The sequence below is a fragment of the Phalacrocorax aristotelis genome, chromosome 2 (assembly GCF_949628215.1).
Source record: "Phalacrocorax aristotelis chromosome 2, bGulAri2.1, whole genome shotgun sequence".
In the NCBI taxonomy this organism is placed as follows: Eukaryota; Metazoa; Chordata; class Aves; order Suliformes; family Phalacrocoracidae; genus Phalacrocorax; species Phalacrocorax aristotelis.
Genome location: NC_134277.1, coordinates 9,006,075 through 9,029,723, shown reverse-complemented (window position 1 = coordinate 9,029,723; position 23,649 = coordinate 9,006,075). Strand labels below are relative to the sequence as shown.

The 23,649-nt window shown below is 40.4% G+C and overlaps 1 protein-coding gene across 4 annotated transcripts in view; it reads right to left on the bottom strand.

Moving 5' to 3' along the window:
* The window catches only part of DPP6 (dipeptidyl peptidase like 6), a 578,451-nt gene that overhangs the window by 139,423 nt on the left and 415,379 nt on the right, over positions 1-23,649 (bottom strand). For all 4 annotated transcript variants that reach the window (XM_075082347.1, XM_075082346.1, XM_075082349.1 and 1 more), the window contains exons 4-5: positions 16,106-16,200; positions 13,326-13,400 (exon numbers count right to left, since the gene is read on the bottom strand). In XM_075082347.1, the coding sequence (XP_074938448.1) occupies positions 13,326-13,400; positions 16,106-16,200 (170 nt within the window). The remainder of the gene's footprint in view (positions 1-13,325; positions 13,401-16,105; positions 16,201-23,649) is intronic.

The following is a 23,649-nucleotide window of genomic DNA, read 5'->3' as shown; positions in this document are numbered from 1 at the left end:
GTATTTGTGATTTAGAGCACAGGGGGTTGCCTCTGGCTGAGGCATGGTTAGTGGGCAGTTAGGTAATGGTCTTTTCATTTTTTTCCATCAGTGAAGACAGACTGGTCAGCAGTATTCTCCCCAGCCCAACTATTTTAGTAAAGTATTACCACCATTTTATTGCTAACAGGCACTCCATAGTAACCAGCCTGGAATAAGATTCTCTGAAAAAGCACATGCTATCTATTCCTTTTGTGTCACTGTAATAAAAAAACCACACCAAAATCCATACTGGTATTTTGTACCCTACACTCAGTGAAGCTCGATTGCTTTCATGAACCAAACAAATCAATAAAGCCATATAATTTGAGGTCTTTTCAACATTCTCACCTTTCAAATTCATTGCGATACTGACCTATTTTGTTTTCTTCTGAGACAGCAAATTCTCTTTTGTCTCTACATTGAATTATCCCTTTATACTTTATCACTTCCCAAGTAATGTGCCTCTAATACAGTCTCATGCCGTGTGCCAACCTGTTTCTACAGCCCTCCAAGGAACACTGCCCATTTCTCTTTGTGCCTCTAATAAATTAGGGAAACCATAATGAAATGCAATCAACAAGCATTTCCTGTGCATTGTTTCAGCTGGCAGGCCAAACAGCTCTTATCAAACACCTGATCTGGGATGCTCTTACCCACTGCACTGTATTCAGCAGATCAGCCATATGTGGCAGGAGGTCACACCCATGAAAAGTGCACACTGAGGGTGCCGTGCTGCTCTGGGACGGTCTGGGGAGCTCAGAAAAGGGCAGGGACGGGGGAAATGGGTTTGAGCAGGAAAGGCGATAAGAAGAAGGGGTCTCTGGGTCAATTGACATACAGAGCATTTGGCAACTGTTTGCCTTTGCTATAATTGTCTCTGTGTTCCAGAGGAACTAACTTAAATGAATGTTTGGGCAAAAGGAGCAAGACATACACCTGGGGGGTGCACATATTAGAGTTGATTTATGGGAAGAAAACATTTTCCTTTGAAGAGGAGGGGAGAATCCTGACCCAGCAACGCATCCATGCCTGGATGAAATGACACAGCCAACATAAAGCAAAGTCTCACAGAGACCCAAGGGGTTAGCACCTCATCTCAGATACATCAGTGTGAATAAGGAGCTGCTCCACTGCTACCCAATTTCGTAGGAAATCAAGGGTCAGAGATTGGGTATCTTCAGAACCAGGAAGGAATTTTAAAAATTGTTTTTGGAAGACGGGAATAAAATGCTATGTAAAAGGGATGGAGAGTGGAAGAACACAAGAGGCAGTGGATCATCAGGAAGAGTCTTCACATAGCTCTGTTTTTCAAGTCTTTCAACAATTCAATCTCTAAGACTGAAAATTAAAACATTGTCATATGAGCCTGAAGGAGCCTTTCTCTACAAGCTTGTCCTTGGTGCGTAGAGGGCAACCAGAACAGCTCTCTAGTCGTGCGGTGCTGTGTGTGCCCTACACCCACACTGGAGAGGCTTTCTCGGACCAGCAGCAATCTCACATCAAGGTGACATCAGGAAGGGACAGCACATTCACGCCATGGGGACTTGCATTTTAGAAGTGTTTGTAACTCAAACTCAAGCTGGTTTTAATAGGGTCATGCGCTGCAGGCAACATGCACAGTTAGTATGTAAATCTCTCCCACAAACATACAGGGGGAGTGCTGGGATTAGAAGCTGATTTTCCAGCCACCAAACCAAAGGTCTCTGAACCAGCAAAGCCAAGGAGCTACTCCTTCACAAATAGTGTCATCTCTAGTTTGCAAAATAACCATAAATAAAGTGTGATGGCAACATCTACTACAGTAATAGCTGGACTGCAGTGTTGTAAGATAATGCTGTTACTTCATGTTCCACAAACTGATTATCGATCTCAGTTGTTTCATGATAATAATTCTTTATTAAAAGGTATGTTTCCACATTACACTTTTGAGAGCCTTATACTGCTGACAATGCTGAAAGGGAATTTCAAGGGTGGCTTTAGGATTTATGACTTTGTGACATGGTGGCGTTAAGTGGATGCTCTTTTTGTTACAAATGCAGCTCCAGAACCAACTTAGGCTACAGGTATTAACATACAGCTCGTGTGCCAGATCTCACCCCTAGGAGAGCGTTAATCCAATCTGCCAACTGCTGCTGCACTCTAATACAGCTCTGCCCTGCCAAGCAATTACAAAAGCCTCCTTTTGCTCCTGAGCCACCTGTCCCTCACAGCACTCCACTGGCACCGGCAGCACCAGCAGCACCAGCAGTCACTGGCTTAAAGGACAACTGCTCCATTTTTAACTGGTAAATAAAATGGCAGCTACAAAACACTCGGTAAGATTTTTGCACCAGGCTTTGTGCCCTTGTTGTTGCTCAGGATATTGGGAAGCATCTGCAATCAAGTTATTAAGAATTATGAGTGAGGGTTATGAATAATGAGCTTGTTTTGTTGTTGATCTTGTTTTTAAACTTTTGTCAGTATTCACATTGCAGGGTATAAACTCCCAGGTTCCCCTCCCACTCTGCAGCAGGTGTAGTGTACGACTGGATGGAAATTCTCCAAGCACCACACTTGCCTGTTTTATAGTCCTGTTCAGAAAGTTGGAAATGAGAATGAAATTATCTAGTACAAAGTTAATGTTGCGATTCTAACATACCATACAATATATCTAAGGAAAAGAAGTAAAAGATAAACAAAAAGCTGCATTATTTTGTAATAAGGATAAGAGCGCAAAAGTACCCTAGGGCCAAATAAAAGCTTTAGAAGGAGACAACAACTACCTCAAACCTAGGAAACATGGTAAACCTTCAAACCCATACACACTCACCCCAAACATACATCTGTGATTCTCTTGTGATATCTATGGTCATAATAATATCTGTATTGGATCAGACCCAAAGTCCATCCAGTTCACTGTGGTGACTTGGACAGTAGCTGATTTAGAAAGAAAACTAGAGTTAACTTATTTATAGTCATCTTTCCCTGAAACACTTTCCCAGGCTCCCACAGTTTGCAGCTTGGAGCCGCACTCTTTGCAGCTGTCCACCCTGAGGGATGACCCTGCCATTCACCTCTCCAGTCACTCTTTACAAGTATTTGCCCTTTTTGCACCTACAGCCTCATGTAGCAACACCCTCTTCCCTGACAATGGTGCCAAAAGCCTGTTTGGGGTATGATTGCTCTGACAAGTCTTTGGTGTCTATTTTAGCCTCAGACTTACACCCTGGAGCACAGTGATTATAAAGGCAGCCCAGGGTGGCTGATACAGATTGTTCACATCTACATTCACTCGACTGATGCTCACCTTCATTGACTTTGGCGTTACAAGTCTGAGGGCTGAAGGACAGCATGAGAAATCAGTGTTTAATAAGCAATGTTTTTAATGAAACATTAGATAATGACTTCTTTAAATGAAACATTTCTTGAGCTGGGCAAACTGGATGTGGAAAGATTATAAAAAACTCTTTTTTGTGAAGTTTACGATCCAAATGGAGCAGCTTTCTAGCAATTACGTGAGAACCAAGCCATGAAAATAGGCTGAATGCTTAGTGTACCTAATTAATTTATTCACTTTTAAATAATTCACTTCACCGGCAGAAATTAGCAACTACAGAACCACAACATATGTTCTTTCTGCTAAAATTTACTCTTAGCGTATCAAAATTGCTTTTTCTGCTACAGCAGTTGAGGGGGTGAATAACACAAAGAAGCTAGCACTGTCATTGAAATGACGGTCATAGGCTCAGGGCACCCTTAGAAGACTCAAAGAAAGGAATCCAAGACAAGAAAGATGAGATCTTCAAAAAGCATTAGAGAGGAGAAGTTTAAGAGCGCAGAAGCGGATGTGAAAGGAGAATAAAAGTATTCAGATACATGCCAGGAACCTTGGTCCAAAAATGCCCTTTCTGTTCAGTGAAAGATGCATTTTCTAGTTCCACATGAGAACAGAAGACTCTGAGCTGTATCTTGATGTACACATGGATCTAATTCACTGGAGGTGACATTTCTGTTTTCTGACATCAGGAAAAATAAAGTGAAATCGCACACAAGGCAGCAGGGCTTTTTGTCTGTCATCCTTGTGATGCTGTAGACATCTTCCAAGGGGTCAATGGACTGTGGTGATGATGGGCATCTCTTCAAAAAATGGGGGGAGAGTAAACATACCCTGTTCCTTGTCTGCTGCACAACCCTTCACATCACCACCATCAACAGCATCACTGTATGGGCAATCTTCCACTCGTGCACATAAAAATCTGAGGACTCATGCTTTTAAGGACCTGACTAAATCTCTATTATTTGTTTTGATTCATTTCCCTTTTCAAGAAAGAGGGGGTTTTTTTGAGCAGAGAACAAAAGAAAGGAGAACAGAAGAGCCCATTTTCAAATCTGGGTCATTAGCTGCCCAAGGAGGAACATAAATTATTGGTTTTAACATAGCCCTGATAAAAACAGAGTTCTGCAGGCAGTTAAAGAGATAAAAGGCACTTGTTCAGGGCAAACACAGAGCCGCACACTCCTTGGTTTTAGGCATGTAGCTCAGCTAAAGAGCAGAGCATTTCCATCAGAAGATTTGCATTTCTGAGTACAGGAATTTCATTGGGATGCTCTGCATAATAACATCTGGTTTTCCAGAAGGCAGCACTAAATAGATATTTTTCCCCATTTCAGAGATTATAAATAAATAAATAAATAAGACTGGAAATCAGAAGAATTAGATTCAAAACTCCTGCAGGCTGGAAATGCTTCCTATGTTTCTGCAAGGACACCACAACTAAACTTGTCATAATTTTGCTGTCTAATGCCTTTTAAATCATTGGTGTTTTCCCATTTTGCACCTTATTCTTAATAAATTTCTTTCCTTTACATTTTAAAACAACTATCCACACTTATGGTAATCCAGCACAAAATAGGACTTTTATTGTCCCTAAAAACTTAGGAAGCAAAGTTGTGCTAAAACCAGGAACTCACCTCTAATGTAATTTTGAAGCCTCTGTATGTTGCAAGGAACCTAGTTCTTTATGAAGTTCTACTTTTTTCAATAATTTTTACATCACTGCATTTATTTAATTCTTCTTAAAGCACAGAAGATTCCCCTGTGTTTCACTATAATGAATTCCCATGGGAGTGCAAGAAAGAAAACTGCAATGATTTTATTGCTGTCTATCTGGTTTTGACTGTATAGGAGACTTTGTACTATCACCTTACCTATGTTTTATTAAAAAATAAATTGCAGGTTATTTTTAAGACGTTTTGTGAATTTTGTTAGAAAATTAATCTCTACCAGTCTGTCTGTTCAAGTTAGAACATTTATACACTCAGAAAAGGAAGCAGAATGAAAAATCTAATATTATCCAAGCAAAGAAAAATTGGTTGTTTTTGTATCATAGTGTTTTGCCTTGAGTCTTTTTATTTTCCCTTCTCTGTTTGATGAAAATCTCATTTGCTAAAAAAAATATTTACAGCGGAAGGCTGCTGATAGCTGATACCAATGCATAATATACCTATGTACTCTTGCATGACAGGCTAATTATTTCTGACTTTTGGTATTACTCTGCTTTTCCCTGGAACTGTGGATTTGCTTTTCAGTTTACTGATGTATATCTGTATCTGAAAAAATGTAGGATACAGTTTGTTGGCCTCTGTTACATGAGCAAGGCTGTCCAACTTAGTCTGAAATAGTATTTTGGGCTCAGTCATGTCTGTGCAGCTTGTGCTGAAGTCTCCAGCTCAAAGCATGAGGCTTAAAGTTTAGTCCTAACTCCATTTATCTACATTATTAGAAGAACAGCAAGAGTTTAATCCTTTGTTTTTAATAGAAAATGGTTAAAGCTCAGAGGTGGCACAGCAGCTGAAGTCGGCATACTCAGTTTTTTAATGCATTCCATTTCACAGTTAGTATTTTGTTGCAATAATCATGCTAAACAAGAGTCCCTGGAATGGAGACTCAGTAAGAAATTGAGATTTGGTGCAGTTTTACTGAAACCATTGCTGTAGGGGAGTATCCATTAGCAAAACTGGAATGTGAGAACTGAGGGCTGCAGGAAGACCTGCTGAGCAGAGCTTTGCTGCTCGGCTCAGGCAAACACATCACATCATGTTTTAAGAATCTATCTAGATCATAATTTCATAAGCACAAAGTTCCTGCTGAAAACATCCCCCAATAAGGGGGAGCAACAGGGCTGAAGAACTGGGATCCCAATGTGGCCTTATTGCTTGCTCCGGGAAACAGCTGCAGGCCACAGTAACCGTGGTGGCTACCCACGATAAACCCTGAGGACGTGATGCTGGGGTGAGCACCCATTCCTTGCAGTTAAGGGGTGCAAACACCTTTTTCCATGGACAATAAACACAGGAAAGCTCCACTCACCGATTCCTCTTTGATGAGATTCAGTACCTATCGTTTCCCCTTTATTAAGAATGGAAAATAAAGAAGTATGCAGATTTGGTATATGTGATTTCACTCTGCAGTCTTTATTGCTGCTTCTACCCAGAGTTACAATGACAGACCCTTAATTTTAATACGAACCTCTTGCCTCATGGGCCAAGGAACTTAACTACCAAAATGTCCCTGCAGTTCATGATTTGAATGCCTAACCCCACCTACCACCTTGTTTAAGCTGGAAATTTTTCTGTAATTAAACTGGGCTGTGCCAAAGCAGAAGGATTCCTGCTAAGAGCAAAGAATAAGGCTATGTAAAGGAACACATTTTCTGCTGTAGCTTTGTAGGGATTTTAAATGAACCATGAGGCTCCTGCAAAACAAATAAAGAGTAGTTTTGACCTCTTTTCTTCCCCTGTGTTAGTCCAAAATTGGTCCTGAAAGTTACCAACATGAAATTAGTTTGTGTAGTTTCTCCTTCAAAAGGGAGGTCTAGAATTAGACTTGTCACCAATTATTGCTCTACCATCCTTTGCTTGCATCAAAAAAATTTCTATTCTAAACACACAATGTGACAGACATTGGACAGAGCGATGAGTGCTGAGCAGTAAGAACAAATATTCCCAGCACCTGATAACATGTTTACTCAATTAAAATGGCTATCCACCCTCCCATAGCAAGAGTTTTTAATTTTGTAAGCATGTGCAGCAGAAAAAAAGACGTGAGCGAAAGGGCTCTGCTGTCAAAGGCACAGCTGAGGACACCTGAGAAGGCAGTGTTTGCACAACGCTGTAATAGAGTTTTGAAAACCCATAAATCCCCCTAGAGTTGTGTGGCAAACTTCCCTCTCTCTCTGTGCCACTGCAGATATCAAATATTAATTAGGCTGAACCAATTACTGATACCAACATGCGACAGAAAAACTCGGTATGTCGGTATATCTGACACAGCTATTGCTACTTCTGCCTGAACTGAGAGTCATGGGTCGGAAAATCTCCCAGTTGCTCAGGCTTTAGCAACTTTGGTTTATTTAATGCAAGATGACCACAAAGTGCTGGTGTCCTGGGAGAGCTGCACACCCCCAGGTCTGACAGAAAAGCAAAGGGAGGTGTAGAAATGTTTTTGAATCAACCTTCTTCTCTTATGCCTTTCAAAATCCTCTTTGGGCTACCTTGTTGCTGTTCAGCCCACATTGAAAACAGCAGATTAGGAAATTGATTCATGGTGGTTTTAAGATTAGAAAAGATAGGCAGTCTTTCATAGAGGGTATTTTAACTCAACCAGATTTATAATTAAAAAAACCCCACAACGCTCTACACTTAATATAAATTATTGCGTCTAAATTTTGTCAGATAATAGCTGCTGCTTCAGCTTCAAATCCAAAGCAAACTACCAGCCAGAAAATTAACCTCTCCTATGTTCTCAGTACTTTCTCATTAATACAATACTTCTGGACACACAAGCCGTAGCTTTTGTTATGTAAATGTAGCTGGAGCTCTTCTGTTCTCCTTATCGCTACAAATGGGATAAAAAGCGCATTATTAAATGAGCATATTTACTCTACTGATCTTGGCTGTTGAAATAATATGACTCAAAACAGGACGTAAGAATAAGTAAGAAGAAGGAGGAAAAAGGCAGCCCCCACTTTGAGCCCTGGCGCCCCAGATTCCCTAGCTAAAACCCCACACAGGCGTGCTTATAAAAATGGTGCAGTTTTCAGAAGCTGTGAGCATTTCACTGAAAGATTAAATATGATCTGAATGGTATTAGTAATAGTTATTCTATGGAAGCAACTGAAGTTGTTCTCATGAAAAAGACCTGATATTTAGCAAATCGTAATAGATTTGGTGAGTAGATGATCTATGGGATTCCACTAATTCGCTCATGGCCTGACTGCTGCTCATTACAGAAGCACTGAATGACTACAGTTCTCTGCTGAATTGAGAAAAGACAAGATATTTTGCTTGAAGATACACATACACACAGATGTAATAACAGAAAAGATTTTAATTAATATAAACTTTACATTCTTAGGACTGATTTTTTTCTTTCTTCTTTTAATGTAGGGAGTGAAACTACAGTTATTTATGCTAATAACGGCTAATGAACCCTCGTAAGTAAACAAAGTTACAGGGCTTCAGGCTTGAAAATGTTGGTAAAACAGTTTTAGCCACTAGCCTTTGATAATCATCAACACTGCCCTTATACTGAGCAGCTTTACAATAGAGAAAGCGTCCTTCTGGTCCATGGGCAACAGAGAGTCAAAACTGCATTAATGTAAAAAAAGGATATGAAAATGAAAATTATAAACATAAGCTTTTCCCTTCAAAATGTTCCACTCAAAAATTCTACCGGTTTACAACAATCACCAAAAATTAAACAAATCACTAAACCAGGTAGTATGATTTTATGGTACAAATGCTCTAACTGTGCACACTTTACATAGCATAATCACTATAGATTTTCATTGTTCCTGTAAACAACATTGGGTGAGAATGAAAAAAGTAAATTTTAAATATATTTATTGCCACAGAAAGAAAACAGGTTTATGCAAACCTATTTCTAGCACTGGCAAATCCATATCAATTAAGTAATAAATATCATAGCTGCAATATTAGCCATATTACTGATGATAGTTATGATGGTGTCTAATTTTCAGAGGCATATTTATCATAATAATAGTGCTTACCTAACTCAAAAGGATGTTGTGAGGATTCATTAATATTTATACCCATTAGTGTTTTGGAAATAACAAGCGTTATATTATTTTAATTTCCATACAACTAATTAAAGCAGTATGAGGTTGTAATTGGAGCCATAAGCACAAAACCTGTTCATTCCACATAGTAACTAGACTTGGAGAAATAGTTAAAAATAGTAACACCACTAATAATATGCTGCTTTCTATAAATAATGCTTTTTTACTTCGTTCATGCTCTAAATACAACATCCAGGGTTTGGACAGTCTTTCTGAGGCCTCTTTGGTCCCACCACTCCTGTGAGAGCTATGGCAACAGGCAGGGAGAAAAGAAATGCTGAACTCATCACTCAGACTACTCTAAAATAAAAAAATAGTTGGGCCTGCTCGAATTGCAATAACGATTAATTCTTTGCAGCTTTCAGCATTTTAAAAACGCATTCCTTCAACTGCAAAATAGGTAATAGTGTCTGTTGTATCAGCTGTAAGAGTCTGTAAGCCCTAATTGTTCAGAGGGCTTAGCAGTTTGGTCTGTATTAATCAGCCAGGATTTCCTGTGTGTAATTGCTCTTAACTAGCTCAAACACAGTAATGGACTGGTAAATTGGAAATGAAGAACAAATAGCTTTAAGAAGAATCTTGGCCACTCTATTTCCTCTCCTGCATTATGACAGCTATTCGTAATAAAGGCAATTAAATATTCTCTACTTAATGTCTCACCATGTCACTCAGGAAAATCACTTTTCATTTACTTTCTTCTATTTCTTTCATCACCATTACACAAACTCCACTGGTTAACTCTGATGACCACAGAAAGCCCATGAAGTTTGGTTCTCTGTCATTATTCTTACCCCATCACTCTCCCAGTCGCAGAAACGCTACCTCTGGGCCCTTTCTGCTGAGATGCCATGGCTAAACCCCGATTTGCCAATGTGTTTTGGGGTTACTGAACTCTATAGCCAGAGCCCCACACACTTGCTTTGAGGAAGGATGATTTGAAATCAAAGTTTCTCTGTGGGTATATTTATTCCCCAGCGCTTTCCCAAAACTTCACCCTGTGGTTTCAGCCTCAGGCTGGACCTTCTAGTGTAAAGAAACAAAACCCAATCAAACAACAGAAAAATTGCAAGAGTATTTTAAAGACAAAGAAGCTTGGTGCCTTCCCTATGACCTTTCCCGAAAAAGAACAAATCTTCTGTGTTCAAGGTTATAAAAGCTCCCTATTAGCACAAGACTTACCCAGAATATTGCTGCCTGAAAGATTAAACCTCTGTAAATATAAGCACTGCAAAAAAACATTTAGAAAGAAACCTGACAGCCTGACTAGCCACAATGTACCCACGCCGGGCTCACAACTGCCTGCCAAGCTTCCTGGGAGAAATGTATTTTAGGGAACATGCTTTAATTCATCATCCTCTAAGATGATGAAGTGATACAACAGGAAAACACACATTAGTTGCCTCAATATCTTTGCAAAATAAGCATCTGGCGGTTCAGGGCTGTGTTATTCCAATGTGGGTGTCACTACTATTACCCAGACCCAACGCTGAGTAGAGATGCTTCCGTGCAAATAAATAGAAAAAGCTCAGAAGGAAGCTGTTACTGGCAGGAAATGACTTTGTAGAATTTTTCTTAAAAATTGGAGTGACACACTATGCTTTTCTATTTTGATGTTTATTCCTAGCTGGTTTTAAAAGTAGAGGCTACACCCATTCATACAAGAATTCAGATAAACAATTAATTCATTTGATATGTATTAAGATATTACGCACATGTGGAAATGCACACAACTGTATTGTGTAAAAAAATAATGAAAACCTCCATACTTGAAAACAATTAAAAAGCAGCTCGTCACACTTCTAAATGGCAAAAAATAAAGCAACACTTTCTGACATCTATAAAATAAGTACACAATAGTTTCAGAAGTTTATTTTTCAGAAGTATTTGTAGAATTAAGCTTTAAACAAATGCCCTTTGCCAATACATTTCCTGAAATTTCCTTTTGACTTTGCAACAAGGACAACTGCCCAAGGCTTTGCTAATCAATTTCTTGTGTTGCAGAAAACAGCATAATTTGAATTTTGTCCAAGAATTCAGTTTGATATGCAGAAAATGTAAAAAGCTAACTAACATGCAATTATTTGTAGCCACAGTCTGCATACCAAGTGAAAAGAAAGCTGAATAAGTAATTTGTTATTGCAAATTTAATAAACAAAGAGCCACCCATCATGGCTTAAGGATGCAATATTCAAGAATGAATCTTACTACCCCTTTATTAGTATGCTGCTTCAAAAAAAAAAAATCTTTGTAACCTTTAAAAGCATGGATCGTAAAGGAAAAAGAAGGGTAGTTTTGTTTTGTTTTGCTTCAGAAGACTATTTCAGGGACTCTTGCTATCATAATCTCCTATATGAATACCTGAACAATTTGCAGTGTTGCTTTACACCACATATATGTCTAGTCACATCCTGAAGTCTTCCCAAAGGTCATGTTTCCAGCTTGCCACCTCGGGTTTTCCTTTCTGGAAGAAGGCATGGTGTGAGGAAGGGAGCACCTGGCTGTGTGCTGCTCTCTCTTCTCCAGCCAGGCATCTAAAGCACCAAAACCCCAGTGTTTTGCCTGCACCCCAAAACCGCAGATCTGCAAGCACTGAAATGTAGAGAGGAGGATGTGGAAAAAACACGTCCAGCCCATCCCTTTCCATCCCCATTCTCCTCTTCCTCCATTGCCTACATCAAGCATTCCTCTGCAGGCAGAATGCAAAGTCTGGGCTTCAAAATCCTCTGTAACTTTGCCTCTTGCATATCTTCTCAATTTGCAGCCCTTTTGACAGGTAAAGGTTGAGAATGAAAAGGAAATTTCTTACTACTGCTTTTTAGGAATGATTTTTTTTCTCTCATGATTTTTCTTGTTATAGGAATTTTCTCTCTTTCTCAGAGGAACTGAGAAAGCCTTCTCTACTCGGGGCTCTTCCAGCTTGCGCAATGCACCCGGGCAGTGTCAGCACAGGGCTTCCACATCCAAAGGCCAGTTTCCACTGAAAGAACTGAATTTTACAAGACACCTCTGGCACACAAGGCAGGGGTGTTTTCAGGCAAAGCCTTTGCTTGCTCAGTGGCCATTAGGCTCTTCTTCCCCATATTTAGATTTCACTTAACACTTCCACATCCATCTCTGTCTAGAACTCTGCTAAGCTTTGGGTAAATGAAGTTGCACCAACAATGATTTCCCAGCAAAAAGTCTATGAATTCCCTCTAAGGTTCTGATACAGTTTTATTTGAACTATTCCTAACACCAGGTGTGGTTCTCGTGACTTTTATACCACCGTGAGTCAGGAATAATTCCAAAGATGACAGCAGAGATATCAGATAAGCAACAGAGCCGCAACTTCTACTACCTAAAGGACAAACAAATTTCCTTTGGTTAGCAGCTGAAACTAGATTTATTTTATGGAAGAAGAATTACAGTTGCTGGTGAATTAATTATTTTCATTTTGAGGAATTGGTACAATGCTAGATTACGGAAAGAAAATGTATGGGGCTTATAGTTTATCCACGTAGTACAGCATAGCTATTATTCAAACATTTCAGGTCTTATACCAGCAGAATTTAAAAAGAAAATAAATATTATTCATGCTCAAAGACTGCTTCCCATGTGTCTGATTCTTTAGTCATCATTTAAAAATGACTCATTAAGCTTTTCTCTTTTGAAGTTTGGTAGAAAATTCACCCTAATCTAAAACTTAGCAGAAACCCAACGGTGATTTCTTACAAATGATTTATACCTAAACCTCTGAAGAAAAGGATTTATAATGAAAGTGATAGCTCAACCCTAACTGCAGCACTGGGAATGGTGACACCATAATTAATGCATTATTTCAGTTGTGGGAGACACTGACAGTTGCTTTTTGTTCTTGGGAAGAAATTTATAGCGTGACTGAAAAAGGCACCATGGAAAAAAACGCACAGAAGAGGAACAGAAATCCTTGTAGTAGAGACATGTCCTTACAATCCCCCTCCCAAAGACTATAAAATCTTGGCAATGACAGGGTTTCCTCCACGGTGTAATTTATACCTTTCTCCTCTACTAGATGGCAGTATGACATGCTCTCTGAACATCTAAGTGAGGGGTTTTCTTTGTTTCATAAGAAGCAATTAATTTAATATATCATCTTATTGGTATAGAAGTGGAAAAAAAAAAGCCCACCACTGGCTGTATATTTTGAAATTGAATCTGTTTACTTACTGGTTCAACATTAAAAGCAAAAAGTGCATATTCCCGGTCAGGTGACACTTCATATCGAATAGCCTTTAAGGAGACCTAGAAAACAAATCAGACATTGAAATAAATATTTTTTCAGTTTTCAAGTCAACCACACGTAGAACTAATTGTTATGAACATGTTTCTAATGGTGAAGAATACTACCAGACTAAATGTCTTAAAAAATAATACATCACATCTCTTTTCAAAAACCAGATGTGTTATGTGGGCACATATATGCTCCCACAAGAGAAAGCATAACTGCATTGTGATTCAGACCAGGCAGCTACCTCAAAAAGTCAGAATTTTCCTTACAAACCTACTGCACAGTGACTGGAGGGGCAGCAGTGGGCAGCAGGTAGTAGAAAACCTTGATAAATATCAATTTATTTTTAAATTTTAATTTTATTCACAGTTGTTGTCAGCTGCAGTCACTGGCCAAAGTGCTGGAGATAACAAACAGTGAATACCTGCTGGAGAAAAACGTTATAAAGAGACACCACTACCTGTCTTAATTAAGGCAACGCTGAGGAATACTATCCCATTTTCCCCAGTTAATAAAGTCTTTGGGATGCTGTAGTGATGCAGTTTTCCAGATGCACCCTGACCGGGGTTCTGCAAAAAGCTGTGCTGTAAGTCTTACTAACAAGAAGAGTTGCCAAAATATCTCAGACTTGTCAGGAATTACCCTTTTTGCTGCTCCACTTATCATTCGTATAGTGCAGACATCCCTTCTCTTTTCCAGTGTGTTTCAATATAATACATTGCTGGTGCATCAAGGTCAAAGAGAGGTGCCACTAACACGCCACTCATCTACCGCCTTTTAAATCTCATCCTCTCACCTAACAAATTAGATGCAAGTCCTTGAGAGATTCCTGAGGACTAAACTGGAAGGGGGACTGTGGGCTTCAGGGAAATGCACTCTCCCATTGGGGAGTCCTCCCCAAAGCCAGCGAGGCTGGAGGCAGTGCGTGGGGAACCCAGGGGAGAGCCAAAGCCAGAAGGGACCAGTCATGGAATGGTTTGGGTTGGATGGGACCTTTAGTCCAACCCCCCTGCAGTGAGCAGGGACTCAACTAGATCAGGTTGCTCAGAGCCCCGTCCATCCTGACCTTGAATGTTTCTAGGGATGGGGTATCTACAACCTCTGTGGGCTACCTAATGGGTTGACAGGCCAGCATGGATCAGGATGGAGGGTGGCAGGGGAGCATGAGAGCCAGCAGTGTCAGCACAAAGACAGATTTTATTTGCTGTTACATTAATAACACGGAGAAAGGAGAACATACCAAGGCAACAAAAGTTTTTCTGGCCCAGGGTTGGGAAGAAAGAGGACAAAGACAACTTTCCTGGATGAGATGTAACGGTGGCTCTTGTGTTGTCTTTTTGGATTAATGTGGAGGTGATCCACAGGTTTCTTTACTGAGAGGGCAAAGGATGAAGGGTAGAACAGGCAGGAGGGAGACCATGGCATGAAAAGTAGGATTATATTGTAACCCTGTGCTTTGCTTACAAATGGCAAAAATTAAAACCCAAGGGAATAAACAGAGGCCAAATGGAAGAAATTTGACTTCAGCAGACCTTGGTATTAAAGGAACCCATCTTATTCCTTTACCCTTAGCAGAATTATAAAGAAAGGGGTTATGATCTGGTAAAAGAGGATCGCTTACGTGATATAGCAAAATTTGAAGGTTAAATGGCAGCATGTGAAGTTTAAGGTTTGGTCCTGCAATAATAATTGAGTGATAGTTTCTTTGACTCATTGAAAAAGAATTAATACTGTACTTGAGCATTGTATGAGTCATATACTCATACTGCAAAATAAAATCAACCTGGAATATGGTTTTATAGTTTTCTTGTAGATTTACTTTAAGCTTTTGAGCTTCTAAAGCTGCTTTCTGCAGATCTTGGGGCATTAGGATAAGTCTCTGTTAGCCATCCTTTGCCTTTGTAGTTTTTCAGTGATACAGTACAACTAAAACACCTCAGGTTAATCAAAACCTTAGGGAGGTACTGTGTGATGATTTTACCAGGACAACATGATTTATATCTCATTGTTGGAGCTAACATAAGTGTATTTTACATTGGAAATTAACTTCTTACAGGAAATATTGGAAACACTCTGACATTTAATGTAGTAACTTCTGTCACAATGCTGGCTTCATCTACTACAAAAAACAATGTTACAAAACATTTTTATGATTATAAATAATACCCTGTATCAGCTGTGAATTTATTTTCTTTTCATTCATTTTAATGGCCACCTAATTTCTTTTCCCAGTAATTTCTTAGGGTTTCTCTCATATGCAACTCCACTTTCATTCATCAACACTATTCATTAACAACACTGAAATTACATTTCAACCATCAAGCAAGAAAGATCAGCACATCCACGAATTAAAAAATAAGTATTTGCATGGAGGAACGTGGAGAGTGCTACCAACAGACAGTAAATTGTATCAATTGTCTTTTCTATTAAGCATGCAAAGATGAGAATTATACATCTTTCAATTATATATGATATGCAAGACTAGCTTCAAATATCTATATGATACTTTCCTGTAGTATGAAAGAAACTGAGTTTGCAGAATAATAACAAAAGCTGAAGTTCAATTTCACATTATCAGTCACCGCGTAGGCCATAGTATTACTGGTGTGTTGCTTCTCCTTGACAATACACTAAGTTGAAACCCAAGTCATTTTCTGCTTTACTGATCCAGCTGCAAGAAAACTGTGAAATTCTTCTGCTCGTTATAGAAAATACTTACAATTTTTTTGTTTTCTATTAATATTGTTGAATTGTTAGTTTCGACATTCCTCAGAATCACTGTGCCATTCTGGTTTCTATAAATGAATTCATTATCTGCAAGAAGGAAAAGAAAAGAACATTAAGGAAATATGAAATTGTCTGCTTGTGTAGAACCTAATTATGGGCTTGAATCAAAAGTACTGCTGGGAACTTCCCTGTAAAGAACACAGAATTTTTTTTTTTTAAATTAACGCAGCCATTGCTGTGCTGTTAAAGTGGCTTCCAGGTTAGTCATTGAACAACATGGTTAATGTTTGCCACACATTTATTCCGCCATATATTTATTCTGCCACACTTTCCCAGAGCTGAATGCAAGAGGCTGACCTGTTTGAATGTATATACATGGCTTGCTACATTGTTAGTGTAGAAAAAATCAAGGGCGAAAAACATTCCTTATACTTAAAGGTTTCCAAGACCCTCATTCTCTGTGGGAGTCTAATAAGCCAGATGCCTAGAAAGTGACTGAAAGGTAAAGGCAAATCACCCTTTAACAAAGCAGATTCTTGAACCTAGTATTGTGCAGACCTTCCAGCTCTGCCTTTGTCCTGCAAATTAATACCAGAAGGAATGCATGTGAAGAGATTGCCATTTTCACATAGAACAAGACAAATCAGCTTGTTCCTATTGCACTTCGGGATTACCCCAGCACTCAGGACATCTGGACGAGGATCCCCAGCAGTAGCTGCTGCACAGGTGGGAGATAGCCTCCAGCTCAAATCTCAAAACCTACTTGACAGAAAGGCGGGTGAAGACTTATGAAAGAGACTCCAAATGAGGGTTGGGTGGCAGGTCACAGGTTCAGGTTGAAGAAACATTACAGCATAAAGGGCTGTGATCTTGTCAGCTGTCATAAGCTGAAGTTCAAGCCTGATCAGTGCTTATGTGCACTGCCCCACAGATAAAATATAAAACACAAGTCCCAAGCACATTGCTATGAAAAGCCTCAGGAGATTTCTTGACACAGGAGAAGGGTTACTGTTTCTTTGCAACCTGGTTAAACTATGATTGAGGACTGATGGATCCTACCAAACTTCTGCCTCCAGTTTCAGCCAGCGAAGCAATTCCTCATTGGCTACCCTCACTGTGGCTACCCCAGGGAGGTTCCCATGGTGTATTCCACAAGCGTTAGGGACGTATCAAGGGTTAAACATTACTTGTGGGTTGTCCTCAGATGAGTCAAACCTGAGTTTAAATCCTACTGGATTCATAAAACACAGACGCAACTCACTGTAACCACAAACCAATGTGCACTGCCCAGCTCGGGGTAACCTGCTGAAGACAACACTGGGTCCAGAGATCCGTTTCTTTCAAAACTTTGGTGTACGAACCTAGCATACTCCTTCCTTACCCATGTTTCGGTCTTCTTTTTCTTCTAAGCTGGTGATGACAATCTTCATTACAGTCATTGACCATCTTTGTGAAATGCTCTCAAAGTGCAGATGAAAAGCTTCTACGCTCTACTTATTACTATCAGTAAAAACAGTCATCTCCTACATATCACAGTTTTACATGGAAGCATGGGAAGAAAAAATCTTTCCTGAGATCGGGATGAATCGGATTCTGTGAGGCCAAACTGTCGCTGCAATATAGATGATCCTCTCCAGACAACAAGATTTTAGAGACCTAAGATTCTGTGTCCAAACCACAGCAGCAGCCCTTCAGGCTCACAGGCAAAGTTCTCAAAGCACCTTTTTCTTTTAACTATGGAATAAATTTTATCATCACCTTCGGTCCTGAATAAAAAATGCAGGAACTGCATTAGATTAAGACTTGCATTTGAAGAGGGTTTCTGTTTGGATTTGACAGTATTAAAATTTTGTCATTAGTTCTGGAGTGTTGTCCAAGGGCATGGCATTTTTGTAAGCATGCCTGATTATATTCAGGATTTTAAAATATTGTTTCATATGATTTATGACTGAATAAACTAAGAGCCTTCAACCTGGAAAAGAACTGATTGAACAAAAATAGGACAGATGTCAAAAAATCATAAGCAGCATGGAGAAGACAAATAATGGATTCTTGTTCTCTGCCTTCTCTAAAATAAATATTAGGAGGCATTAAATGACATCAGGCAGTGACAGGTTCAAGACAAATAAAAGGGATTTTTGCTTCACACAAAAGGCAAACAAGCTGTGAAGCCACAGTCCCACAGTAGAGCGGGTGCCAGGATTCTATTTGGGTCCAAACAAGAATCGGAAAAATGGAAGAAAAATCCATCACAGATTTTGAGGGGAGAGGCTTTTCAGAAAGCCCTTGAACCTGAGATTGTGAGGGACTAGAAGCATATCCTGAATTATCACCTTGAGAAATTCATCCACTCTTTAAAATCTTCCCTAAGCATTTGCTCTTGTCCTGGGCCAGACACCAGAAGGGACAGTCTCTGGGGTCTGACCCAGCACCGACTTATTTACAACTTCGACTTGCAGCTTCTGTGTCCAAATACTAAAGAAATGCCTGTATGTCAGCAGCCTAGGAGGTGATATCATAAAAGATGTTAATGCTCCCTTCACACCTTGCCATTAAGGTTGAAGCATCATTTGTTGTACAAGGAAAGTACACAGTTCAAATTTTTATTTTCAGGTGTTCCAGAAACAACAAGAACAACTCAGCTGAAAGGCAGAATATTACCTATCAGACATTTTGAAAAAGATTATGGCTTTAATAATCACCCTATGTCAACAGCACAAAATGTTTTCCGATTACATACTAAGTTCTATACAGAAAAACCACATTTTAAATATGGCCAGCAAAGCATTTGCATAATTTTAAGCCTCTCAGGATATTTCCTAATTACAGAAAAAAGCAGTGATGAAACTCCGCTCAAAGTTCATTACACAGGTGAAGTAGCTTATTAATCTAATGAGTCTGTGGGGCTGTTAATATTTGGTAGCTGTTTCTTGAGCAATGCATGAACTGATGGAAGTTAAGTTACTGCCCATAATGACATTGCTACTAAACTTTTACTGCTCTCTATGGTCCAAAAAACCATAACTCTAATAAAGGGTGAAACTTCAAGATGATTCCATAAAAGTTGCTCCATAGTTGGAAGTAGGAGATGAAAGACTTTTCCATTATTTGTTAAAGTGTAACAAGTTTAAAAGCAGGTGCTAGTCTGCTGCATGTATATCTGGTATGAATAAGGAAGAAGAAATGAAGAAGCGCTGATTTGTTAGGGCTGTAAATCTTGCTATTATATTCAACACAAGCCTTCAACACAGCATCTGAATTAATGAACAGAAAATTGGTCTGTTAAAGAGAAGAACAAATTGATCTGCATTATATCCCAAGCAAAACACTGTGAGATTTAGCTGGTCTGTAAGTCGTATTATCTTAGTCCTCAAAAGAATCAATGAATAATATTCTTGGGCTTCTGTTTTGAAATGTGTGATCTGTTCTAGTACAAGAGCATTTATTTAAATAGGACATACCTCAGTCAAAGACAAAAAGCAATGCAGCAGCCTCTGTCTCTAATGAATTCTGTCCAGTGAGCTGATGAGAATTTGCAGCCTGATTTATAGCTGTCACCACAACTGATAAAGGTCATCACTGCATCTCATTTTTTATACCTGCCTTTCTTTGGGGCTGGTGTTCAGTGCAAATGATGCTGAAAATTGTAACTTTCAGGCATAAAGCCATTTATTCCATTACATAATGGATTTCTTCAACAGCAGAGTTCACTTCGCCAACTCCTCCTCCTCTTTCAACTTCCAGGAAATTGTCTGGTTGGTGAAATACATTATGTGTCTGTGAGTGTAGACAGAGGCATGTAGTCACACTTACAAAAATGACTGATTACAAAAAGCAATGATTACTAGAAATAACGGAGCAGCCTTGGTGCTGTACAGAGTCCGTGTAGAGGAATGGGGGAGCCTTGGCAGAAATTTTTAAAAACCTGCTAAGCAGAACAGATGAAATCAGGAAATCCAAGACCAATGATATATTTGCAGTGGCAGAGTTCCCCAGTTTCTTTGCACACACCTTTCTTAAATTCAGTCAGGAAATACGCACGTGGAGAAAACAGAACTAGAGATGGGATGTTGTGTCCCTTGCAGTCACTGAGCTCTTGCCAGGAGCAGCACACACGTGGGTTTGCTTAGCCCCGCAGCTCTGCCCACTCGCCTCTTGTTTAGGATGAAACAAGACAAAATATCAGGCTTTCTTTTAAGAGAATACTGTATTAAGCACTATGTCCCCAATGCAGGTTTTGTATTTTCAGGCATGCTACTTGGCCAACCCTTCCCATGTTTTACCATCAGAAAAGGCATAGCGTCTCTGGAACCCTGCCCATGGGTGCTGCCGTGATGCTGAACCTGGGACTGGCAGCTGAAACTCAGGACAAAGATCATGAGGCTGTCACTGGTATTATTTGAGGACCCCAAATCATCAGCTCAATATGCAGAGGCAGCCTAAACAGCCAACAAAACGCTGGACACCACCAAGAGAGCAAGACAGCACGGATCATTTGCCATGATATAAAACAAGGGAGGACAAAAATTGATGGACAACTGATAAGCTGATAGATATTAAAGGAAATAGGCAGGATATACTATCTAACAGCCCTGTACAGGGCTGCCTCTTTATGGACCACTAAAAGGGGCCAGGCTCAAGCCCAACATAGCATCAGCTATTGCCGTGGTTAGAGTCCCAACACTGGGCTAGAGGAGCACTTGCCTGAGCCAGCATTGCTTCTTTTTACATTGTTGTGTGTCCGACCGGGCACCAGACTAAATGGCTCATCACAGTGGACAAGAAGGTCTGGGACAATTTCATTTCTAGAAGGAGTAAGTTTGAGCACTGGCGGGAAAAGAATTTGAAGCAATTGCATCCAGCTACAGGAATGCAGACTTGCATTTGTGTCAGTGCTCACAAATTGATAGCTGTACAGCTTCTCAGATGAGACTAAGTAAGTACACACTATCAGAGATGAGAGACTGGTTTATAAGATAATAGGAGGACCCACATGCTTTTGAGGAGAATTTTCATTATTTGTCAGAGATTATGGAAAGCAGAAAGCAGAACTATGTGATAAAATAGGAGAAGGAATAAGAATTTAAATCCAGCTTTAAAAAAATATTTTAAATGAAATTGTGATATTTTTTCAGTTTAGCAACTGACAAATGAAAACCAGAGAATAAAAAGTTATAAAATTCACATGTAGTAAGTCAGCAGTAAGAGTTAGTGAAAGGCAGAAAGTAGTAGCAGGACTGTTAGGACAGCTCCAGTCATTTACAGCCACAGACTTAGAGGAAAAGGCAAGTTCTCAAGTCCTGTAGTTTCAGATCAGCAGACGTGAAAGATAATTGAATGAGTCTCAGTCTGATGAAAGTCAGCGTCAAGGGAATTATCATTCTCAATCCCTAAGATTAAGGAAGATTGGTGGGTAAAGGAAATTTAAGTCCTGAAGTTGTTCTGAACCTTTCAGAAAAATGAGCCTCCAGATACCAGCATGACCAGCAAGGTTGGCAAAAAAATTATTCCATGTCAAGAGAGCAGATGGCAGCAGGCCTCACAGGAGAGAGCCCGCATCGCTCCTCGGGGCCTGAGGTCGCATTGCACCGGGCCATGCGGGCTGCTGGGACGGAGCTCTGCGCTGGCACAGCGATTGTCAAGGGGCTACCAAGGGAGGACTGGCACTCTTCTGTTATTTCTCATCCATGCTGCTGTAGGAAGGTCCTTGCTAGACCTGACTTCAGGTGTGACCCATGGCAGATGGCAGGCAGTTTGCATCTGATGGGCTTTACAGTGGGGTTAGAAACCCTGAAACAATCCTCTGAGCTTTGCAGGGAGTGAAAACACGTATCCTGTTCAACCTGATGAAGCCAATTACTGCAGCTGGAAACAAGTCAAGAGCCTGATGCTATCACCCTCTCTCTTCCAGAAAGAAAAGCTGTTGTGGGGGGTTTAACGACCCAATACAGTCAGGACTTCAGAATTTTATCTTAGGTCTGAAGGACAAGCCTTCCACCAGCCCTGCAGCACTGCCCTCCGCGCTGCAGGGCATCACTCCCCAGTCAGCCTGGCTGAGCCCCTCTCTGCTGAAGTGACAGCAGCATCTGAACCAGCCGAGGGTTTCTTGGAGTCCTCCCAAGCAGGTATTGATCAGACACAACCGGTTAACACTTACCATCTAACAAGATAATGGGCAGGAAGGTTGCAACAGTAGGGCAGATGCTTTTTCAGACAGAAATGGTATTTTCAGACTGGCAACGACATGTACTACAATCATTTTCATTTAGAAAAATAGATGAGCATAAGGCAGTAGAATTAAAATTTTAAAAATCTTCCACTTGTTTAGCATCCCAACAAGTTTTCTGAAGGGCCAGGTGAGCCCCAGCATGGTGGATGGAGACCAGAGGTGAGGAAAGGAGTAGATGTGCCCTTCGGGTGGGTTGGGGCATCTCATACCCTCACCCCAGCACTCACGCACGCTGGAGCCAAGGGGAAGGGTCCAGCTGGAGAAAGTAAACCCAGACTATCCACAGCAGACCTGAGGCACATGGAAATAAAATACCAGCTTATAGTGATTACCCACATTTGCAGGATCAGGGGAGGCTGCTAGTTTACACTGAAATACAGTTTGTCTCTGTGGGAACTGTGTCATGACTGAGCTGGGTACTCGGGCAGGCTGTGGGCTCGGCAGCAGGAGGTGTTCGCTGTTGCGGGCATCGCACCCGCAAGCGGCCCATGTGCAGCAGAGCCCCGCGGGGAGCGAGCACATCATCAGAGCCAGGCAAAGCACCAGGCATATATGTTAAGTACAATCATCCACACAGCTTGCGCAAGCAAACTGTCTTCATGGGAAGCAAACTGTGGGGGACTTAGGATTTCCTGTAAAAAAAGGCTTTCTGAGTGACACAGGGGAGGGAATGGGACACACTGAGGTTAACTGGCTGCTGCGCGTGGGACCAAGGCCTTAAAAAACCCCTTAATCCTGCCAGATGCAGCACAAGCACAGGGCTGCTATCTTCAGAAACTGGTTTTGAGAGAGAGAGAGACTAAGGTTTTGGGAAATAATGGAAGCAGAGAGGAAAATGATGGAACAGGGTAAATTCACAGAGGAAATAAAAACTGTCAGAAAAAAACAGCAAATGTTAACAAGAAGCACCAAAAAGGAGGAAAAAGGTTGAGCATTATATGAGCAGGGAGAAGAATGAGCACAAACAGGCTTAGAGAAACACTTAGTTTACTTTGCTTTCATGAATGGGGAAATTGTATCTTATTTAGTAGGCCTGCAGGTTTATTGACCCACTTAGGACAATACCTGCCTAACTGGTGTCACATACCTTTGCATGACAAGGAGAGTGATCCCCCCGGGACCTGCATTCCCTGGGGCAGGTATGGTTTACTCTTCTGAAAACCACGGGGAATTAATGTTCAACAACTGGTAGGACCATGCAAGCTCCCTAACTGATATAAAACTTAAGCGCATAGAAGATAACGCAAAATAAAAGCACAATCAGCCCCTGATGGAAGCCTATTCAGGTGTCCAGACAGATGCAATCC